The 18,163-nt window shown below is 43.0% G+C and overlaps 1 protein-coding gene across 4 annotated transcripts in view; it reads left to right on the forward strand.

Annotated features, from left to right (window-relative positions):
- The window catches only part of TBC1D30 (TBC1 domain family member 30), an 81,503-nt gene that overhangs the window by 26,333 nt on the left and 37,007 nt on the right, over positions 1–18,163 (forward strand). For 2 of the 4 annotated variants that reach the window (XM_039234295.1, XM_039234296.1), the window contains exons 1-3: positions 12,287–12,452; positions 16,212–16,273; positions 16,782–16,847. In XM_039234295.1, the coding sequence (XP_039090226.1) occupies positions 12,287–12,452; positions 16,212–16,273; positions 16,782–16,847 (294 nt within the window). Of the gene's footprint in view, positions 1–12,286; positions 12,453–16,211; positions 16,274–16,781; positions 16,848–18,163 lie in introns of those variants that run through there. The other 2 variants (XM_039234297.1, XM_039234298.1) reach the window with 1 other exon arrangement.

Below are 18,163 nucleotides of genomic sequence, written 5' to 3' on the forward strand. Positions count from 1 at the left end.
AAAAGCTCTTTTTCAATGAGTGGGAAGGTATGGCCCTCTTCTTGACGTGATGGATTTATGATGTCATTTATTTTTAACATTCATGTACCGAGTACCAAATGTGTACAGAGTCCCATGGCTAGCTGCAGGCAGGGATGGGGACACACAACAATGAATCAGACTTAGGCCTGTGCTCAAAGGAGTTTATGATCCATTGAGAGGAAAAGACCTGCCTATAAATAATTCAAAGACATAGATGAATCAGCTGTGGGGGTGGGGGAAGTGTGACATATGGAATACAGGTGTCAAGGCAGGTACCATTTGTAAAAAATTATTTTTAGAGAAATAATTGACATACAGCATTGTACTAGTTTTAGGTATATGACCTAATAATTTGACATATGTATATATTGTGAAGTGATTACCACAATGTGCAGGCACCATTTTTAGTTTTTATTTTATTGTTTAAAAATGTTTTTTATTGGGGCACCTGGGTGGCTTAGTTGGTTAAGTGTCCGACTTTGGCTTAGGTCATGATCTCACGGTTTGTGGGTTTGAGCCCCGCGTCGGGCTCTGTGCTGACTGCCAGCTCAGAGCCTGGAGCCTATTTCAGAGTCTGTGTCTCCCTCTCTCTCTGACCCTCCCCTGCTCACGCTGTCTCTCTCTCTCTCCTAGAAATAAATAAAAATATTTAAAAAAATGTTTTTTATTTGAGTATAGTTGGCACACAATGGTACAGTTTCAGGTGTACAACATAGTGATTCCACTTCTCTATATGACATGCTGCACTCACCACAAGTATAGCTACCGTCTGTCATCAGACAATGCTATTACAGTATCATTGACTATATGCCCTATGCTGTGCCTTTCATTCCCAGAACTTACTCGTTCCATTACTGGAAGCCTGCATCTTTCACTCTCCTTTATCCATTCTGCCCATGTCCCCACCCCTTTCCCTTTGGTAACCCTCAGTTCTCCATAGTTTTGCTTTTGCTTTTTGTTTGTTTATTCATTTATTTTGTTTTTAAGATATCACATATGAGTGAAATCATACAGTATTTGTCTTTCTCTGTCTGACTTATTTCATTTAGTATAATACCCTCTAGGTGCATCCATGTTGTCACAAAATGGCCTTTCTATGGCTGTGTAATATTCCATTGTATATTTATAATACACCAATCTTATTTATTTGTCAGTGGGTACTTACGTTGCTTCTATGTCTTGGCTGTTGTAAATAATGGTTCAATAAACGTAGGGGTGCCTATCTTTAAAAAAATTTTTTTTTAACTTTATTTATTTTTGAGAGGCAGAGAGAGTGTGAGCGGAGGAGGGGCAGAGAGAAAGGGAGACACAGAACCTGAAGCAGGCTCCAGGCTTTGAGCTGTTACCAGAGAGCCCGATGTGAGGCTCAAAGTCACCAACCACGAGATCATGACCTGAGCCGAAGTTGACTACTAACCTGACTGAGCCACTCAGGCACCCCTGCCTAAATCTTTTTGAATTCATGTTTTGTTTTCTTTAGGTAAATACCCAGTAGTGGAATTATTGGATTGTATGATATTTCTATTTTTGATTAAAAAAATTTTTTTTTTTTTTATTTCTAGGAAAGAGAGAGAGACAGCGTGAGCAGGGGAGGGTCAGAGAGAGAGAGGGAGTCACAGACTGAAACAGGCTCCAGGCTCTGAGCCGGCAGTCAGCACAGAGCCCGACGCGGGGCTCGAACCCACAACCACGAGATCATGACCTAAGCGAAAGTCGGACGCTTAACCGACTGAGCCACCCAGGCACCCCTGCCTAAATCTTTTTGAATTCGTGTTTTTGTTTTCTTTAGGTAAATACCCAGTAGTGGAATTATTGGATTGTATGATATTTCTATTTTTGATTAAAAAATTTTTTAAGTGTTTGTTTATTTTTGAGAAACAGAGACAGAGTGCTAGTGGGGGAGGAGCAGAGAGAGAGGGAGACACAGAATCTGAAATAGGCTCCAGGCTACTAGCTGTCAGCACAGAGAGCCCAACATGGGGCTCAAACTCATGAACTGTGAGATCATGACCTGAGCTGAAGTCAGATGGTCAACTGACCGAGCCACCCAGGCGCCCCTATTTTTGATTTTTAAAGGAACCTCCATATTGTTTTCTACAGTGGCTGTACCAATTTACATTCCTATCAACAGTGCATGAGGGCTCCTTTTTCTTCACATCTCCACTAACGTTTGTTACTTCTTGTCTTTTTGAGTTTAGCCATTCAGATAGGTGTAATGTGATATCTCATTGTGGTTTTGATTTGCATTTCCCTAATGAGTGGTGATGTTGAACATCTTTTCATGTGTTTGTGGACCATGTATATGCCTTTGGAAAATTTTTCCTTGGAAAAATTTCTGTTCAGTTCCTCACGCAGGTACCATTTCTAAATGTTCAATTCAGGATTGCAATCTGATATCTTTTGTGTGTCATAGAGACAATTTAAAAAAATCAAACATTTACTGAGTGCCTAGGGTATGTCAGGCCCTATGCTAGAAAATCATTTAGAATTTTTCCAAAATACTTTGTGGTACTTTGTTTTCAAGTATCAGGAAGGTTTAAAATTTAGAGAAACCAGAGGTTTTTTTTTTTTTTTTTTTTTAAAGACATAATGTATTCCCTCCCTAGGAGCTGGCATATCTGATTGATTCTGGCCTTAGGCCAGACAGACATACTGCCAAGTGACACTCTGTGATAAGCTAGGACTAAAGACAATGATAATTAAAGGTGTCAGCACTGCTCTATGAAGCACATGAGTATAATAGGTCATATTTGTATTGCTTCTAGAAGAGAAGGAACACATAGAAAATGTACTTATTAAGCTGTCTGCTTCTTTAAGAGTTTTTCTCTATTACCAAAACTTTAGGTTGACATTAAAACACTAGAAAACATGCATAACCATTTCCAGGAATATACTGGTGTATTCCTTTAAAAAATGTTATTTATATTAGAGAGAAAGAGAGAAAGAGCGACAGTGTGCAAGTGGGGGAGGGGCAGAGAGAGAGAGGGAGACAGAATCCGAAACAGTCTCCAGGCTCTGAGCTGTTAGCACAGAGCCTGACAAGGGGCTCGAACTCACAAGCTGTGAGATCATGACCTGAGCTAAAGTCAGATGCTTAACCAACTGAGCCACCCAGGCGGCCCACACTGGTGCATTCCTAAATCTTTATGAAGGTAAAGGTAAAAGTGAATGTAAATCACCAGACATGCTACCCTTTAAAACACTGAGGACTGTGTTGATTGATATACCATAAACCTCCTCTTACACCCAAGTATCTTTCATCCACATAATTCAGGAGATATGCATTTTCCTTTTAGAGTGGTTCCTAAAATGATTTGGAATTCCTTTCCAGTAGCGTCCTGGTTTCTCATATAATAAGAATAATAATCTAAAGATAATGTAATATTTTTAATAAATACATAAAAATTCAGCTTGTTCAGAAGAGTCTTTTTAAGTTCAAGAAAGTATAATAATACATTTAAAAAGTATTCTTAATGAGGACTGAAGCCAAAAGGACTTTTTTTGCTTAAATTTCAGTTTGCTTGAAAATATAACAACTCTAACTGTATTCTCTGTGCATTAACAGTTGGTAAACATTTATTTGCGTTGGATTGAGAGATTCTTACAGAGTAATAGAATTTGAATATCAGTTAAATTGAAGCTATTTCAGTGTTACTGGTTGTTGAACATACCTCATTTTACATGTCCTTTGAGGGTGTTCCTGTCTGCTGGGTGTGCCGAGAACTCCAAAAGACAGGGTCTTTAAGCCCTCCTGAGGCTCCGTGTTTTATTATAGGTAGAACATTCTTAAATTTTGCTGATATCTGCCTCTCTGTAACTCCCATTTAGCAGTTCTGATTCAGTCCTTTGGAGGAAACATGAAGCTAATCTTAATACTCTTTTTTTATGTTTGTTTATTTTTTTGAGAAAGAGAGAGCGAGCAAGAAGGGGAGGAGCAGAGAGAAAGGAGGAGAGAGAATCCCAAGCAGGCTCTGTACTGTCAGCACAGAACCCGATGCGGGGCTTGATCTCAGGAACTGTGATATCCTGACCTGTGAGATCAAAATCAAGAGTTGGATGCTTAAATGACTGAGGCACACAGGTGCTCTGCTTATCTTAACACTCTTATCAAGTGCGTGAAGGCAGAGGAGGAATGTCTGGTGAGGACCTTGGGGAGGCATTCTAGCTAGTCAGTCTCTCTGTGGGTCTGATCCTGGATTCTCTGCTGGGCAGACATTTGGGTAGACTGCCCACTGGGCCATTTTAACCTTATCCTGTACTGTAACAACATCTACTAAGGAAAAAAGCATGCCCAGATGTAAATGCTTTGAGTGCCTGCTTTGTACCACTACATGCTAGACTCTAGACTTTTGCTATTATTTTGCTGTTTAATTCTATACAGGAATTCAAGTAAATATCATTGATTTTAAAAATGAGGAAACCTAGGAATTCAGTAACTTGTCCACACTGAGCTAGTGAGTAGAATTCTAACCTTGGTCTGCCTGCCTTTAGAGACAGCACTCTCATGACACATCACATTGCCCCCTGGAGAGCCGTACTAGGCGGGGTGATGGCTCTCACACGCTTCCTCATTAGCCTGCATATTCTGCATCTTCTCCCTGAGTGATCTGAGGCTCCCAGGCCAGCCAAGTCAACATTAATGTCTACTCTGATCTCTCTTTCCGATACTTCTTTCTTCTCACCATCAAAATTAAGCACATTCTTCTTAAAGACATGACCCTTCTTTTCTCTATGAACATGTATTTCCAAGCCATGGTAATTTACATCAATAGGTATCAGAAGCCCTCTCTTTTCATATCCCTTGACTGGGTCAAAGGAATCTTAGAATGGTTTGGTGTAAAAGGTTGGGAAGGCTAAGCTAAGTAGTTCATCATGACTAGGGTGAACAATGATATCATCTTCTAAAGTAATGGTCTGAGTCTTCCAGCTCTACCCCTGATATGGAAGCAAAGAGCCAAATCACCCTAATTGTAATAGCAGAGATCAGCTTTATCCTTGGCTTGTTTTCAGTCGAAATTTAATAGTTTAATGAAATATAGCCCTGGGAAAACATTGGAATATACATTCCTTAGAGGGAGGTAAAGATACTGCTATCCCTCCAAGTACTCACATAATATTTTAAATACATAGTATTTTAAGCCTTTCACACTGTCCTGTCACCACCCATTTTATCCCTCCCTCAGTAAGCTGTAAATTCCTTGAGGGTAGGAGAATATACTTGAATTCATACTTATATTTCCCACAGACCATAGCATAAAGCCTTTCCAACTGTGGTTAATGAATAAATGTTTATTTCATGAATGTATAAATGAATGAAAGAAATATACAGATGTCTTTCTCTAGTCAACATAAACCTACCTCACGCAGTATTAAATCACTTATTTTGGGGCAAGAAAATACTTCATAGAAAATAGGAGGCCAAGAGGAATAATATGACGACTTCCAAAATTTTGGGTTAACTGTGTATCTGAGGTTATGTGGACCTAGCCACAGGGTTTTAAGTACATTTCCATATGGTACCCAGAAATGAGACTTCCATCCCCCATGTGAATGAAATTCTTATATCAGTTTTTAACTTAAAAATTTCTGATCTGTAGATAAAACTGATGATTATTAAAATACTTCCTCCAAAATATTTGAATGTGTGTGTGGGGAGCTGTTAGGAGTGGTTTTGTTCCTGAACATATCTGATGAAGGGGAATAGTCCTGAGAAGGCATCAACAGTGACCCTCAGGAAGTAGAGGGCGTGCCGAGTGGATTTGGTATTGGAATTTAAAAGCTTCTCTGTTCCATGCTTGATAGAATCCTTTCTCTCAAGTAAACAAGATACAAAGCCACACCTGAGTGTCTTCAAGGATGCCTGTATTTAAATAGAGAAATCAATTTTCATGACTGAGGGGAGAAAATCACACAAAAGGAAAATAAAATGTCCCGTGTACATAATGTGATGTGTCAGATAATTGTAAGATGCTTCTTCCCCCTCAGTTTCTTCCTGCTGCCGTGCCTCTGTGTCTCTTTCATGAAGGGAGAATGGTGATGGTGCTCATCACCATGAGCTCATAGTGCGTGGGTTTTGTCTTAGATAATGGGTTGAGGGAACTACCTATTAAGGCCTTACTTTCAGGTTGGTCTGAGGAGAGTGTTAGCCTCTGACGGTACTGGTCATAGTTGCTCTCCCTGTAGGGGAGATGTTATTTTTACTGTTCAGGAGTTGCTCACAGACCTTCTCAAGTTGTGGGGAGAGCTGAGAGGAGACTAGTGGCTTTATGCCACCAGACCCCCAGTCTTTGAATTAGCAGGGGTGCAACGATGTACCCATGTTCTGCCCAGTGGGAGACCCATAGACTTGCCATCTGGTGAGATCTCATCTGACGCTCAGAGACTTGCATACTCACGAATGACTGCCAGAAAACTCTGCAGCTGTCAGGATGAGTTCCTGGGCTGTTTTTCCCAAGCAAAGACCACTCCTTGTGTGCTTTGGTTTTTTCCTCTCTCTCCTCAAAGCAGGCTTCCATGGCTTTTTCTCTTGGTAATTGTCACTACTAGTTCTGTTCAGTCCCTGAAGATAAGCACGTAGGCCCTTTTTATTTTAAGATTTTACTGTTAAACAAAAATAGTAGTATTAGGAAATCATGAAAAGTCCCAGACCTGATTTCCGTCTGGAAGCCCCTTGGGACAGAACTTTTATTCCTTAAGTTGGGCTCTCTGTGCTTCCTATTAAAGGAATAGTTTGCTCTCAAGGGAGCCTCACTCCCAGCTCAAAGGCCTGAAGGTGCAGAGGTAGCCGAAAGATCCCTGCTTCTTGTAGCAGCCTGGGAAAGTCCATCTCTGGGGGTGTCCCATGGGGATTGGACTCTGTGAGCCATTCAGGATGCTTCCTCAAAACATGCCTTTTCTTCAGCAATCCAAGTAATTTTCAAATCCAAATCAGTTTTTCACTGAGCCTTCTTTTTGCCAACTTCAGCTTAAATTGTAATTGTTCTAGGCTATGCCAAGATATGATTTGCCCAAATGTGAATTCACTGATGTTATTTGACTAGGAAAGATCACTCAGTTAGTAAAGAGGGATGTTAAGTTGGCCTTGGCTGGAAATCTTGCCACCTGAGATCTTCAAGCAGAGTCCATGCTGGTGTTATTTCCTCTGCAAGTTGACTTCAGGTGACCTCTGTTGCTTCTAGAAAACAATATTGCAGACATGAATAAGAAACCACGAGTCATACAATAAGTATAATGCTAGGCTTGCGCCACGGCTGTTTTTAGACCATTATATTTTACTGCTTGTTTAATTATCTGTTTGCTATAAAAGTTAGCAATCCTGGCTTTGCTCTTCAATGTAAACAAATAATAATATTTAATTCCCTTGCTACTTATTGCTATAATAGTAGAAACTCTTATTAAAAATTCTTTTTGCCATTTTCAGTTTCTATATAGTTTAGAATGGGAAGTTTTCAAGGAAACTTTTTTAAAGAGTTTTTCCTTGTAATACATCAGAGATGAAACAGAATTTTTATCTTGAAAGTAAACAAACCCCTGTTACTACTGGCAAAAAAAAAAAAAAAAGTATTGTCTGGAGAACAGTTTTGGAAAGAGGGCTTTTTGTCAGCCATGACACATCGAGGTGGCTTGGCAATCTAGGGTCTAGATTCTCCTTTGGCAGTCAGTCCAGAAATTTGATTTCCTCAGCTCACTGGGAGTTGAGCAAATTCAGCGGTATTGACGGCTATTAACTGGCCCGCGCATTTTCTTCTTTGCAGCAAAATCAATGGGAAGTCAGATGACACCCAGCATTTGCTTGGTGAGCATGGAGTCTGACCCAAGGGAAGGGGGTTGGTCTGAGTGGCACATGTCAGCCAGCTGTGGGAGCTGGATGTCCCTTCCACTCCAGAGACAAAGTTGTAGAGCAGAGCCCATTGCTCCTCTTCTTGGGTGCTGAGGCTGTGTTTCCTGCTGGCCCAGTGTTGGCAACTGAGTGTGAGTAGCCTCTCTTGTTAAAAGAGAACACAGAACCCTCTAAGGTTTGAGCAGATGAGAGCTCTCTGGAAGATGAGACTGTGCATGCAGATACTGGCTTGTTTTCTTGGATTTTCCCTCTCCTTCCAGTTTTCTTCCTTTGATTCTGGCCATTCATCACCATCTTCACACCCAGAGGCCTGTGGTGCCCTCTAAAAAATTGGCTAAGGCCAAACATCAGTTCTCTTTCTATTATTCTCAGCACAGCTGAGATAGGCTGGAGCAGTCAGTGGACATCTTTTTAAAATTAATAGAAAGCTAAAGGAAAATGAACATGAGCTGAGACTATGAACACGTCAGGCTGATGAAGGATAGATTTTGAGCTTGGTATAAGATGTTGGGAAATGTAAGCCAAACAGTTAACTATGACCAGGTTAAACAATGAATTCATCTTCTCAAGTGGTGAGGAAGAGTACTGACTTTTTCAAAGCATTTTTCCCCCAGTGGGGCAGGCATAGCTGAGTAGCTTATCTATCCCAAATGAGGCAGGTTTTACTTTTGCACATTAGGAATCTCATTTTAACAGATTCTTATATATGAAATGTATATTTCATGATTAGAGTTGTGTCATTTCTGACATTGTCCTCAGATTCTGGGGGTATTTCATAAAGCCCAGAATGTACTGATTCCCAAATAAGTGTGCCAGAGACCTAAGAATGACTTCTTTTCCAGCTCTTTCAGAATATCATTAGGACTGCACTTAAAAAAATATTCAATACTTTTCAATCAATAGCAGCCATTGTTTTTGATGCTCGAAATTTTCCATTTTTGGCCAGTAGTAACCTATTCATGTGACTCTTAGGTCCTTTCGACATGGCCTTATTAGTCTTGGAGCACTTCCTTGCTTCCTTAGCTCATCAAAATGGTTCAGGCTCATCCTGTACTTTTTTTCTGTCTCAGACTTAGAATCAGTCACACTTCAAAGGAGCCCTGGTTCTTTTCAGTGGGGAATGGTTTTTAGATACCACAACCTGAGTGCTGCAGGTGTTCATTGCTGCTGGGTTGTCTTTAGTTCTAAACCTACTCAGTGCGTATACAGTTGACCTTTGAACAGCATAGATTTGAACTGCACAGGTCCATTTATAAGTGGATTTTTTTTTTGGGGGGTATATATAGTACTGTAGATGTATTTTCTTTCCTGTATGATTTTTTTTTTTTAAATTTTTTAATGTTTTATTTATTTCTAGGAGAGAGACAGAGAGAGAGACAGCGCAAGCAGGGGAGGGTCAGAGAGAGAGGGAGTCACAGACTGAAACAGGCTCCAGGCTCTGAGCTGGCAGTCAGCACAGAGCCCGACGCGGGGCTCGAACCCACGAACTGTGAGATCATGACCTAAGCGAAAGTCGGACGCTTAACCGACTAAGCCACCCAGGCGCCCCTCCTGTATGATTTTCTTAAGATTTTATTTTCTCTAGCTTACTTTATTGTAAGAATACATATATAATACATATAAGATACCAAATATGCAGTTTTTAAAGTTTATTTTTATTATTTATTTATTTTTGAGAGAGAGAGAGAGAGAGAGCACGAGCAAGTGGGAGGAGGGGCAGAGAGAGAGAGAGACAGAATCCAAAGCAGACTCCAGGCTCCAAGCTGTTAGCACAGAGCCTGACACGGGGCTCGAACTCACAAACCGTGAGGTCATGACCTGAGCCGATGTCAGACACTTAACTGACTGAGTCACCCAGGAGCCCCTATTTTTATTTTTATTTTTAAGTAATCTCTACACCCAATGTGTGGCTCAAACAACCCTGAGACCAAGAGTCTTATGCTCTACTGACAGAGCCAGCCAGGTGCCCTGAAAGTTTGCATAGGAATTAGTTTTTTTCTTTTTTTAATTTAGAGAGCACAAGTGGGGGAAAGAGGCAGAGGGAGAAAGAGAGAGAGAATCCCAAGTGGACTCCACGCTTAGTGTAGAGCCCAATGCAGGGCTCGATTCCATGACGCTGGGATCATGATCTGAGCTGAAATCAAGAGTCAGATGCTCAACCTACTGAGCCAGCCAGGTGCCCCAGGAATTAATTTTTTTTTATAAATATTTTTTTATTTATTTCTAGGAGAGAGAGAGACAGCATGAGCAGGGAGGGTCAGAGAGAGAGGGAGATACAGACTCTGAAGCAGGCTCCAGGCTCCGAGCTGGCAGTCAGCAAAGAGCCTGACGCGGGGCTCGAACCCACGAACCATGAGATCATGACCTAAGCGAAAGTCGGACGCTTAACCGACTAAGCCACCCAGGCGCCCCAGGAATTAATTTTTTTAAGGTAAGCTCTATACCCAATGTGGAACGCAGCACCCCAAGGCCAAGAGTCACATGCTCTACTAACTGGGTCAGCAAGGCACCCCATTCAAATATGTGTTGATTGACTGTTTATGTTATTGGTGCCGGTTCTGGTAAGTAGTAGGCTATTGGTAAGGTTTTTGGAAGGTCAAAATTTATATGCAAATTTTCCACCTTTTGGGGGTGGGTGGGAAGGTTTGCAACCCTAACTCCTCTGTTATTCCTTGTTCAAGGATCAACTGTATGTATTTTTGGAAGAAAAAAAAGACAAATTCACACTAGTATTTCCAATTTCAAAAACCTTAATTTCTTTGTACACTTGAGTTTTTGGTTACACTGAGAACATCTTGGTTCCTTTTGACATTAACATTATTCGCTTTATCCCATAGTGTACATAAGGACTAAAAAAACAACATCCATATAATAATAATGCTACTTACTGACATTTAAGGTTTCTTTGTAGCTCTTTTTGCCCTTGGAATATACCACCAATATAATACAGTACAACCACTGATTTACATTCATAATACTGTATTCTAAAGCAACTTAGTAATTTTTTTCTGTATTCTTGTGCCATCAACAGGATATTCAGTTAGGTTCATTTATTTTCATTTTTTTCTTTTATTAATATAACATGTTATTCCAGGTCAAAACTGTATAAGTCACATCCAGAGAAGTCTCTGTTTTCCACTCTTTTCTTCCACACTGTTCCTCCCACATAAATATATATTTTTATCCATGTAGTATTCCTTTTCTGAATATTAGCAAATACAAATGTCTATTTCCTCCTACCTCCTTTCCTTCTCTATTCCTCACTCATTTTTATGATTAATATTCCACTGGTGATTGTCATAGTTTAAGAATGACTTTCTTCTTTTTAAAATAGTAATGATAGTTAATAGTTCTAAACTACGCAGGTCTACGGCCGGACAGAAGGGGGCACTTAAAAAAAACCCCTGCTTTTGAGGCGCCTGGGTGGCTTAGTCGGTTAAGCGTCCGACTTTCGCTTAGGTCATGATCTCGCTCGTGGGTTCGAGCCCCGCGTCGGGCTCTGTGCTGACTGCCAGCTTGGAGCCTGGAGCCTGCTTCAGATCCTGTGTCTCCCTCTCTCTTTGACCCTCCCCTGCTCACGCTGTCTCTCTCCTAGGAAAAAAAAAACCAAACAACCTGCTTTTAAATGCGAATACTTCTTTTTTCTTGAAGCCTATTCTTCCAAGAGAAATAACCATTATTAATTACGTTTTACGTGATTTCCATGCCTCTCTAAGCTGCCAGGAATCTGTTTAACACAATTGGGGATGAAGCTAGTGTTTCATCACCGGCCAGCTTCTGTGCCACGCTGCCAGATTCGTCCTGTGGTCGGCTGACTGTCTCTCCTGACACTGCTCGGATAGGTGGGCACTTGAACCTCTTTGGTATTCTGCACCTGAGACTTGCTGTCCAGGTGTCCATCCCCTCCCAGGTCATGGGATAAGCGCGAAAATCTCCCGCTGCTTCTGGTCCCGGGGCGCATTTCGTTTCCCTGGCCGCTCTCCAGTTCCCGGGCTCCCGGGCTCCGGGGTTTCCAGGCCCCGCAGCCCTGCGGCTCCTGGAAGCAGGTGCCGGGAGCCCGCCGCCGGGCGCTCCGGGGCTGAGGCCGCCCCGCCTGCGCACGGTGATGCCGGGATTGGGGGCGGGAGCGCCGCCTCCAAGTCCCGCGCGCCCGCTCGCTCCCGCCCCCTTCCCCGCCCCGAGCCCTCTCCCGCCTCAGCCGTGCGGGCTCCGCACTGCAGATGCCTGCCGGCCGCGCCGCGCTCGGTGGCCCCGGCGGTGCTCCGCAGGTCCCCTCGACCCCCGAGCGCCCGCCGCGCTCTCGCTGCTCCCCAGGGCCCCTCGACGCAGGAGACTCGCTAAGTGCGGCGCGCGGAGCCGCTACGCCGGCCGGGCGGCGGGGATCCAGGCTGACGGTGGCCGCGCCGGAGCCCCGGGCGCTCTCGAATGCGGCAGGACAAGCTGACCGGCTCCCTGAGGCGCGGAGGGAGATGCCTGAAGCGGCAGGGCGGCGGCGGCGGCGGCGGCGTGGGCACCATTCTGAGCAATGTGCTCAAAAAGCGCAGCTGCATTTCCCGGACCGCGCCCCGGCTGCTCTGCACCCTGGAGCCGGGTGAGGACCCGCGGCTGCAGAGGGGGGCGCTGGAAAGTAGCGTGGCGCGCCGGCGCTGGCGCCTCTGCCTCAGCGCGACTCCGCCTAGACCCGGGAGCGCTCGCGGGCCGCCCGGTGCGGGGTACCGCGGCTCGGCGCACGCGGGGCTGGGTCGGTCTGGGAGGGAAGAGCGCGGACGAAGGCCTGGGCGCGGGCAGCGGCCTCCCCAGGCTGGGAGGACCGGCTGCTCCCGCTGGCTGCCCGGGGGTCCCGACCCCGCGGCCTGGGCGCGTTCTAGCCTTGTTTGTACCCGGAGCTTCAGGCGAGCGGTGCGCTCGGCCTTGTCCGCGTGGTGGGCGAGTGCGGGCGGCTGCCCAGGCGGGCAGAGGCCGCGCAGCCAATTGTGCTCCAGGCTCACTGGAAGCCGCGTCCCGAAAGAGGCGTGTGAGGCGGAGAGAGGCGAGTGTTTGCTACTTGGGGTCGAAGGGGAAGGCAGCGGCTGCGAAGGAAAAATCAGGTTCATCTTCCTGAGGGTCCCTGCGGCGTGAGTGCCAGGGTCAGTTTGCCTGGAGCCTCCAATTTGTGTGTCCGTTTGGGGAGCGGGCAGGAAACACTCCTGCAAGTAGAGATCCTTTCTTACAGCTGAAGTCCGGGAGCGCGCCTCGTGTGCCAGGCTAGGCCCTTTATGGTGGTAGCCTGTTGTTTACACATCCCTGCTTGTCTAGGCTGCATAACTCCGCGTCGGCTCCGCCACTCGGCATGCCTCCCCGGGGTTTTATGGGCCTGGCGCGGGTGCCCGGGCACAGGGCTTTCTGGCGAGCGGTGGCCGCAGAGGGAGCCGCTGCACTCTCGCCGGCGCTCAGCGCTCACTTGTCCCCAGTGTGGCACCAGCGGGGTCCCAGGCGAGCTCGCCCTCCCCAGCCCTGCTGTCCCGAGGCTGCTGACGAGGCGCGGAGCCCCAAAGGGTGGAACGCGTGACTGCCTTTACGAACCTTGTGGTTTCTTTGTTTTTCTTCCTGTGGAAGTGTCTAATTGCAGAGACTGTAGTATTTATTCACCATCTTCCTTTGCCCTTAAAAAAAAATCTCCTTCCCACGTTAAAAGTATTTTGTATTTCTGAATCCGGAACAGCCGTGACTATCAGATGAAACATAAACCACCTCCCTTTCCTTAAATGAGAAAAGGAGACAATGACCTGATTTCAGCTATCGCATGCACGTGGTGAATGATCAATTCCAGTTAAATCCTGTGACTCATTTAGATCATGAGAAAATAGTTGTGGTTTAGATTGACCCCAGCAGGTTTTCAGCACCTGATGCCCAGCAGGTGCTCTGAAAAAGCAAAGGGAGCATATTCGGTCATACATACAGGCAATCCAGAGCTGTCAGGTCGGTTGAAGTAAGTCAGCGCTGGACAGAATTTCCTTGTCTTTGTTACAGTAAAGCAAAAGTCATGACACTACACACACACACACACACACACTCCCTCTCCCTCCCTCCCTCCCTCTCCCTCTCCCTCTCTCTCTCTCATCAGCACCCCTCGTCTGGACAGCAACCTCACAAGAAGTATGTTTCATTGTGCCTTAAATCATTCGCTCCAGCTGGAGGCGCTCTTGTGGCCATTGTATCATTGCTCTGCACTGAAGCAGGACTTCATTTAAACCATCTCAGAGGGATGAGAATGTGGGGGTACTTGATCGATCTTTGGAGAAGGAAATCTTATCTACTTAGGCACAATATGCTTGTGGTCCTGAAGCTTTGAAAAGAAGTATGGGGGCATTGATTGGATGCCTGGGATTTAAAAAAAAATTTTATGTCTTTATTTTATTTTGAGAGAGACAGAGGGTGAGCAGGGGAGGAGCAGAGAGAGAGAGAGACACACACACAGAACCTGAAGCAGGCTCAGAGCTGTCAGCACAGAGCCTGACACGGGGCTCGGGAACCCACAGAATATGAGATCATGATCTGAGCCAAAGTCGGATGCTTAACCGACTGAGCCACCCAGGTACCCCTGGATGCCTGGGGTTCTTTATCACAACTTGACTTCAGAAATCTAGGACCCATATCATGTATTCACAGACTCTTTCAGGACTCCTAAGAAGGACATCTGCATACTGTCATGGCCTTGGGCAAATCATGCACATTTCTAGCTTCTTGACTCCATATATATGTTAAAAATTTTTTAAATGTTTATTTTATTTTTGAGAGAGACAGAGTGAGCAGGGAAGGGACAGAGAGAGAGAGAGAGAGAGAGAGAGAAGACACAGACATGGAAGCAGGCTCCCGGCTCTGAGCTTTCAGTACAGAGCCCGATGTAGGACTCAAACCCATGAACCATGAGATCATGACCTGAGCCAAAGTCAGATGCTTAACTGACTGAGCCACCCAGGTGCCCCTCCATATATATGTTTTTGAAAAGACAAGCCTTATTATTGTAATTTTAAATTCCGAAGATTGTTTCTATTTACATATAATTCCTAAGTAGTGGAAGTTGTGGGGAGGTTTTCAGTATAACTAATCTGCAATATGAGAAGCAAAAATATTGTCATAATGACATCAAAAATTGTAAAACTGAATGCTATTAATAATGTTTGGTATATATTGATCCTTGAACTTTTTGGTAACAAGTTTTTAAAAAAGTGACTTGAAATAGTATTTAATTGTAGAAAAATAATACGTAGCATTTTCAGTTGATTATTTTTAATAAAATTTACATGAGAGGGGGTGCCTGGGTGGCTCAGTCGGTTGAGCGTCCGACTCTTGGTTTCCTCTCAGCTTAGGTCATGATCTCATGGTTCATGGGTTCCATCCCCACCCCCACCAAAATAAATAAAGTTAAAAAAATAAAGCTTACTAAAAAAATAATAAAATTTATGTGGGAGTAAAAATTGTTATGTAATTTCAAGAACAATGGCACATACTTGTCACATGGAATTCTGAATAAAAGCCCAGTATGAATATAGCATAAAGTCTTCATGTATTATACATTGTCTTGATGTATTCTCCTATTTATTCTCTTCCATAGATTTGGAATTTGAATCAAAGAAGATGTAGATAACTTTAATTAGTAGTTATATTAGCTGTAGTTATATTTTAGTCTATAATTAAACATACAAACTGTTTTTATCTTCAATGAATAAGTGTATCATGACAGAATATTAAGATACATGAAAATATCCAAATACGATTATTAAAATGGATTACTCCATGAGTGAGAGAGCAATGACATTATTCTGATAACTTTTGATATTTCACCAAGGTTTCCTTCATAGACTTAGTTCACATAAATTTTTTAGAAAACAAATTCTGTAAGTAGAGAATTCTCTTCATAAGTTTCATAAATATTAATTATACTGTGCTGGGTGATTTATAGTTAATCATCATCATAATCTACTGAGTAGATATTATTTCCTTATTTTAAAGTATTGAGACTGATAACAGGTTAAGTAGTTTGTTCGACACTAGGAACCAAAGCTGAGAGGTGATCTGAATAACTCCAAGCTTGTGGTGTCATGCTTTTGTTTTTGTTTGTACACGGCTCCAAACAACAGTGGATGCCACCATTCTATGTGATAAACTCCGTTCTAGTAGCCATGGGATATTGTTTATTTTAAAAATTAATACTATTACCTTTTATTTCAACAAAATTGACTAAAATTTAGTAAAAAACATGTTTTAAAAATTTTATGATGATTTGGTAGAATCAGGTTAATTTTTACTTTTATTTTTTATCTAACATGTTATTACCTTCCAAAATAACAATTATATATTTTTGTTTTAGGAGTTGACACAAAGTTGAAGTTCACTCTTGAGCCTTCTTTAGGTCAAAATGGTTTTCAGCAGGTAACTTTATTTTTTTAGTTTTGAAAATACTCTTATTTTGGGGTATCCATAGGGCACCCTGAGATATACTCTCAAAGTGGGAAAATTAGCCTATACTTTGACATGCATGAGTCAGTTGTTAAAGTTATAGATAAACTAACTTATGAGGTTACACGTGGCCTGAGTTTATACTTGCAGTGAAAAATTTTGTACTTTCTCTTAATGGTGTAAATTGGGAAAAAATTTTAAAAAGCCAAGAGCTATTATTTTGAATCCATAATACACGTATTTGTTTCTGAACTAGAGCCTCCCAACCATTGTGTACTGCATGGAGGTCACACGAGTTAAGAGTACTTGGGGTAAGGGGTGGGGGAGGGGCTTGGAGTAGTTAATTCTGGCTGAAAGAAACTCTATCTCCGTGTGCTATATGAATTTTATCATCCTCTATGATGTCAAAATAGGAAAAAAGTTGAAAAATGGTTATCCAGATCAATATTATCACTTTGCCAATATTTCTTCTGTGTTCTAGTGGTATGATGCTCTCAAGGCAGTGTGCAGACTATCAACAGGAATACCAAAGGAATGGAGGAGAAAGGTAAGGAGGGTGCATAGGGCTCAGAGCAAAGGGATCAGCTCTCTGCTCCTCTTTAAAATGTCTGAAATGTCCAAAAGAATATTCTAGATTAGTAATTTGAAAGCTGTCTTTCTTCATTATTTATTCATTTAATAAGTATTTATTGATTATCTCTTCTGTGCCAGGTACTATTCTAGGTACTTAGGATACAGGAGTGGGGGGAAAAACCAACAGACCAAAATTTTTGTCCTCATGGAGCTCACAAGGAATACAGTATAAAGTGTGTCAGATGGTGATGTGTCGTGCATAAAAATATAAAAATAAAGCAGAGAAAGAAATGAGAGATGAGGGGAGAGGAATGGAAGTAAGGAGGTGGAATTTTAAATAGCAAGGTGACATTTAAAAAAATTTTTTTTGATGTTTTATTTATTTCTGAGGGGGGGGCAATGTGAGCAGGGGAGGGTCAGAGAGAGAGAGAGACACAGAATCAGAAGCAGGCTTCAGGCTCTGAGCGAGCTGTCAGCACAGAGCGCAACGCGGGGCTCAAACCCACAAACTGTGAGATCATGACCTGAGCCGAAGTTGGATGCTTAACCGACTGAGCCACCCAGGCGCCCTGCAAGGTGACATTTGAATAGTTGGTGAGGGAGCTACCTGGGGAAGAGAACTCCAAAGAGAGGAAACACCCTTAGCCAAGAGCACCTCGGGAATATGCACGCAAAAGTGACCAGGATGGCTGAAGCCCAGTGAACAAAGAGGAATGCAATTGGAGAGAGCGTCATAGAGATAAATGTGATGGGGTTAGGGGGATGGCAGATCATGTAGGAGCTTATATGCCATAGTAGGACTTTTGCCCAGTCTGAGATGGGAAGCACTGGGAAATTTTGAGATGGGGAGTAACAGGATACAACTTATATTTTAAACAGACCTCTCTGTTTTGATAATATGAAGGACAAGGGCAGAAACAGAGAGATCAATGGAAAACTTGTGATAATTCAGGCAACACATAGATCAGGGTTGCAGTAGTGGAGATGGAGAAAAGGGATCAAATTCTAGATATATTTTGAAGGTTGAGTTGACATGAATTCCTGTTAGATTGAATATAAGGTATAAGAAGGACATCAACAATGACTTCATTCAAGATTTTGACCTGAGCTTCTGGAAAGGTAGCGCTACTGTTTACTCAGATGGAAGGAGAAGATGTGTGTGCTCGTATGTATGCATGTATCAGTTGACACAGTGGTAGATTAGATGATTGGTTTTGGATCTGTTAAGGTTGAAATGTCTATTAGACATCTAAATCGAGGGTGTCAATTGAGCATTTGGATGTATGATTC

Source organism: Hyaena hyaena, unplaced genomic scaffold, assembly GCF_003009895.1.
Source record: "Hyaena hyaena isolate Hyena2069 unplaced genomic scaffold, ASM300989v1 scaffold_87, whole genome shotgun sequence".
Classification (NCBI taxonomy): Eukaryota; Metazoa; Chordata; class Mammalia; order Carnivora; family Hyaenidae; genus Hyaena; species Hyaena hyaena.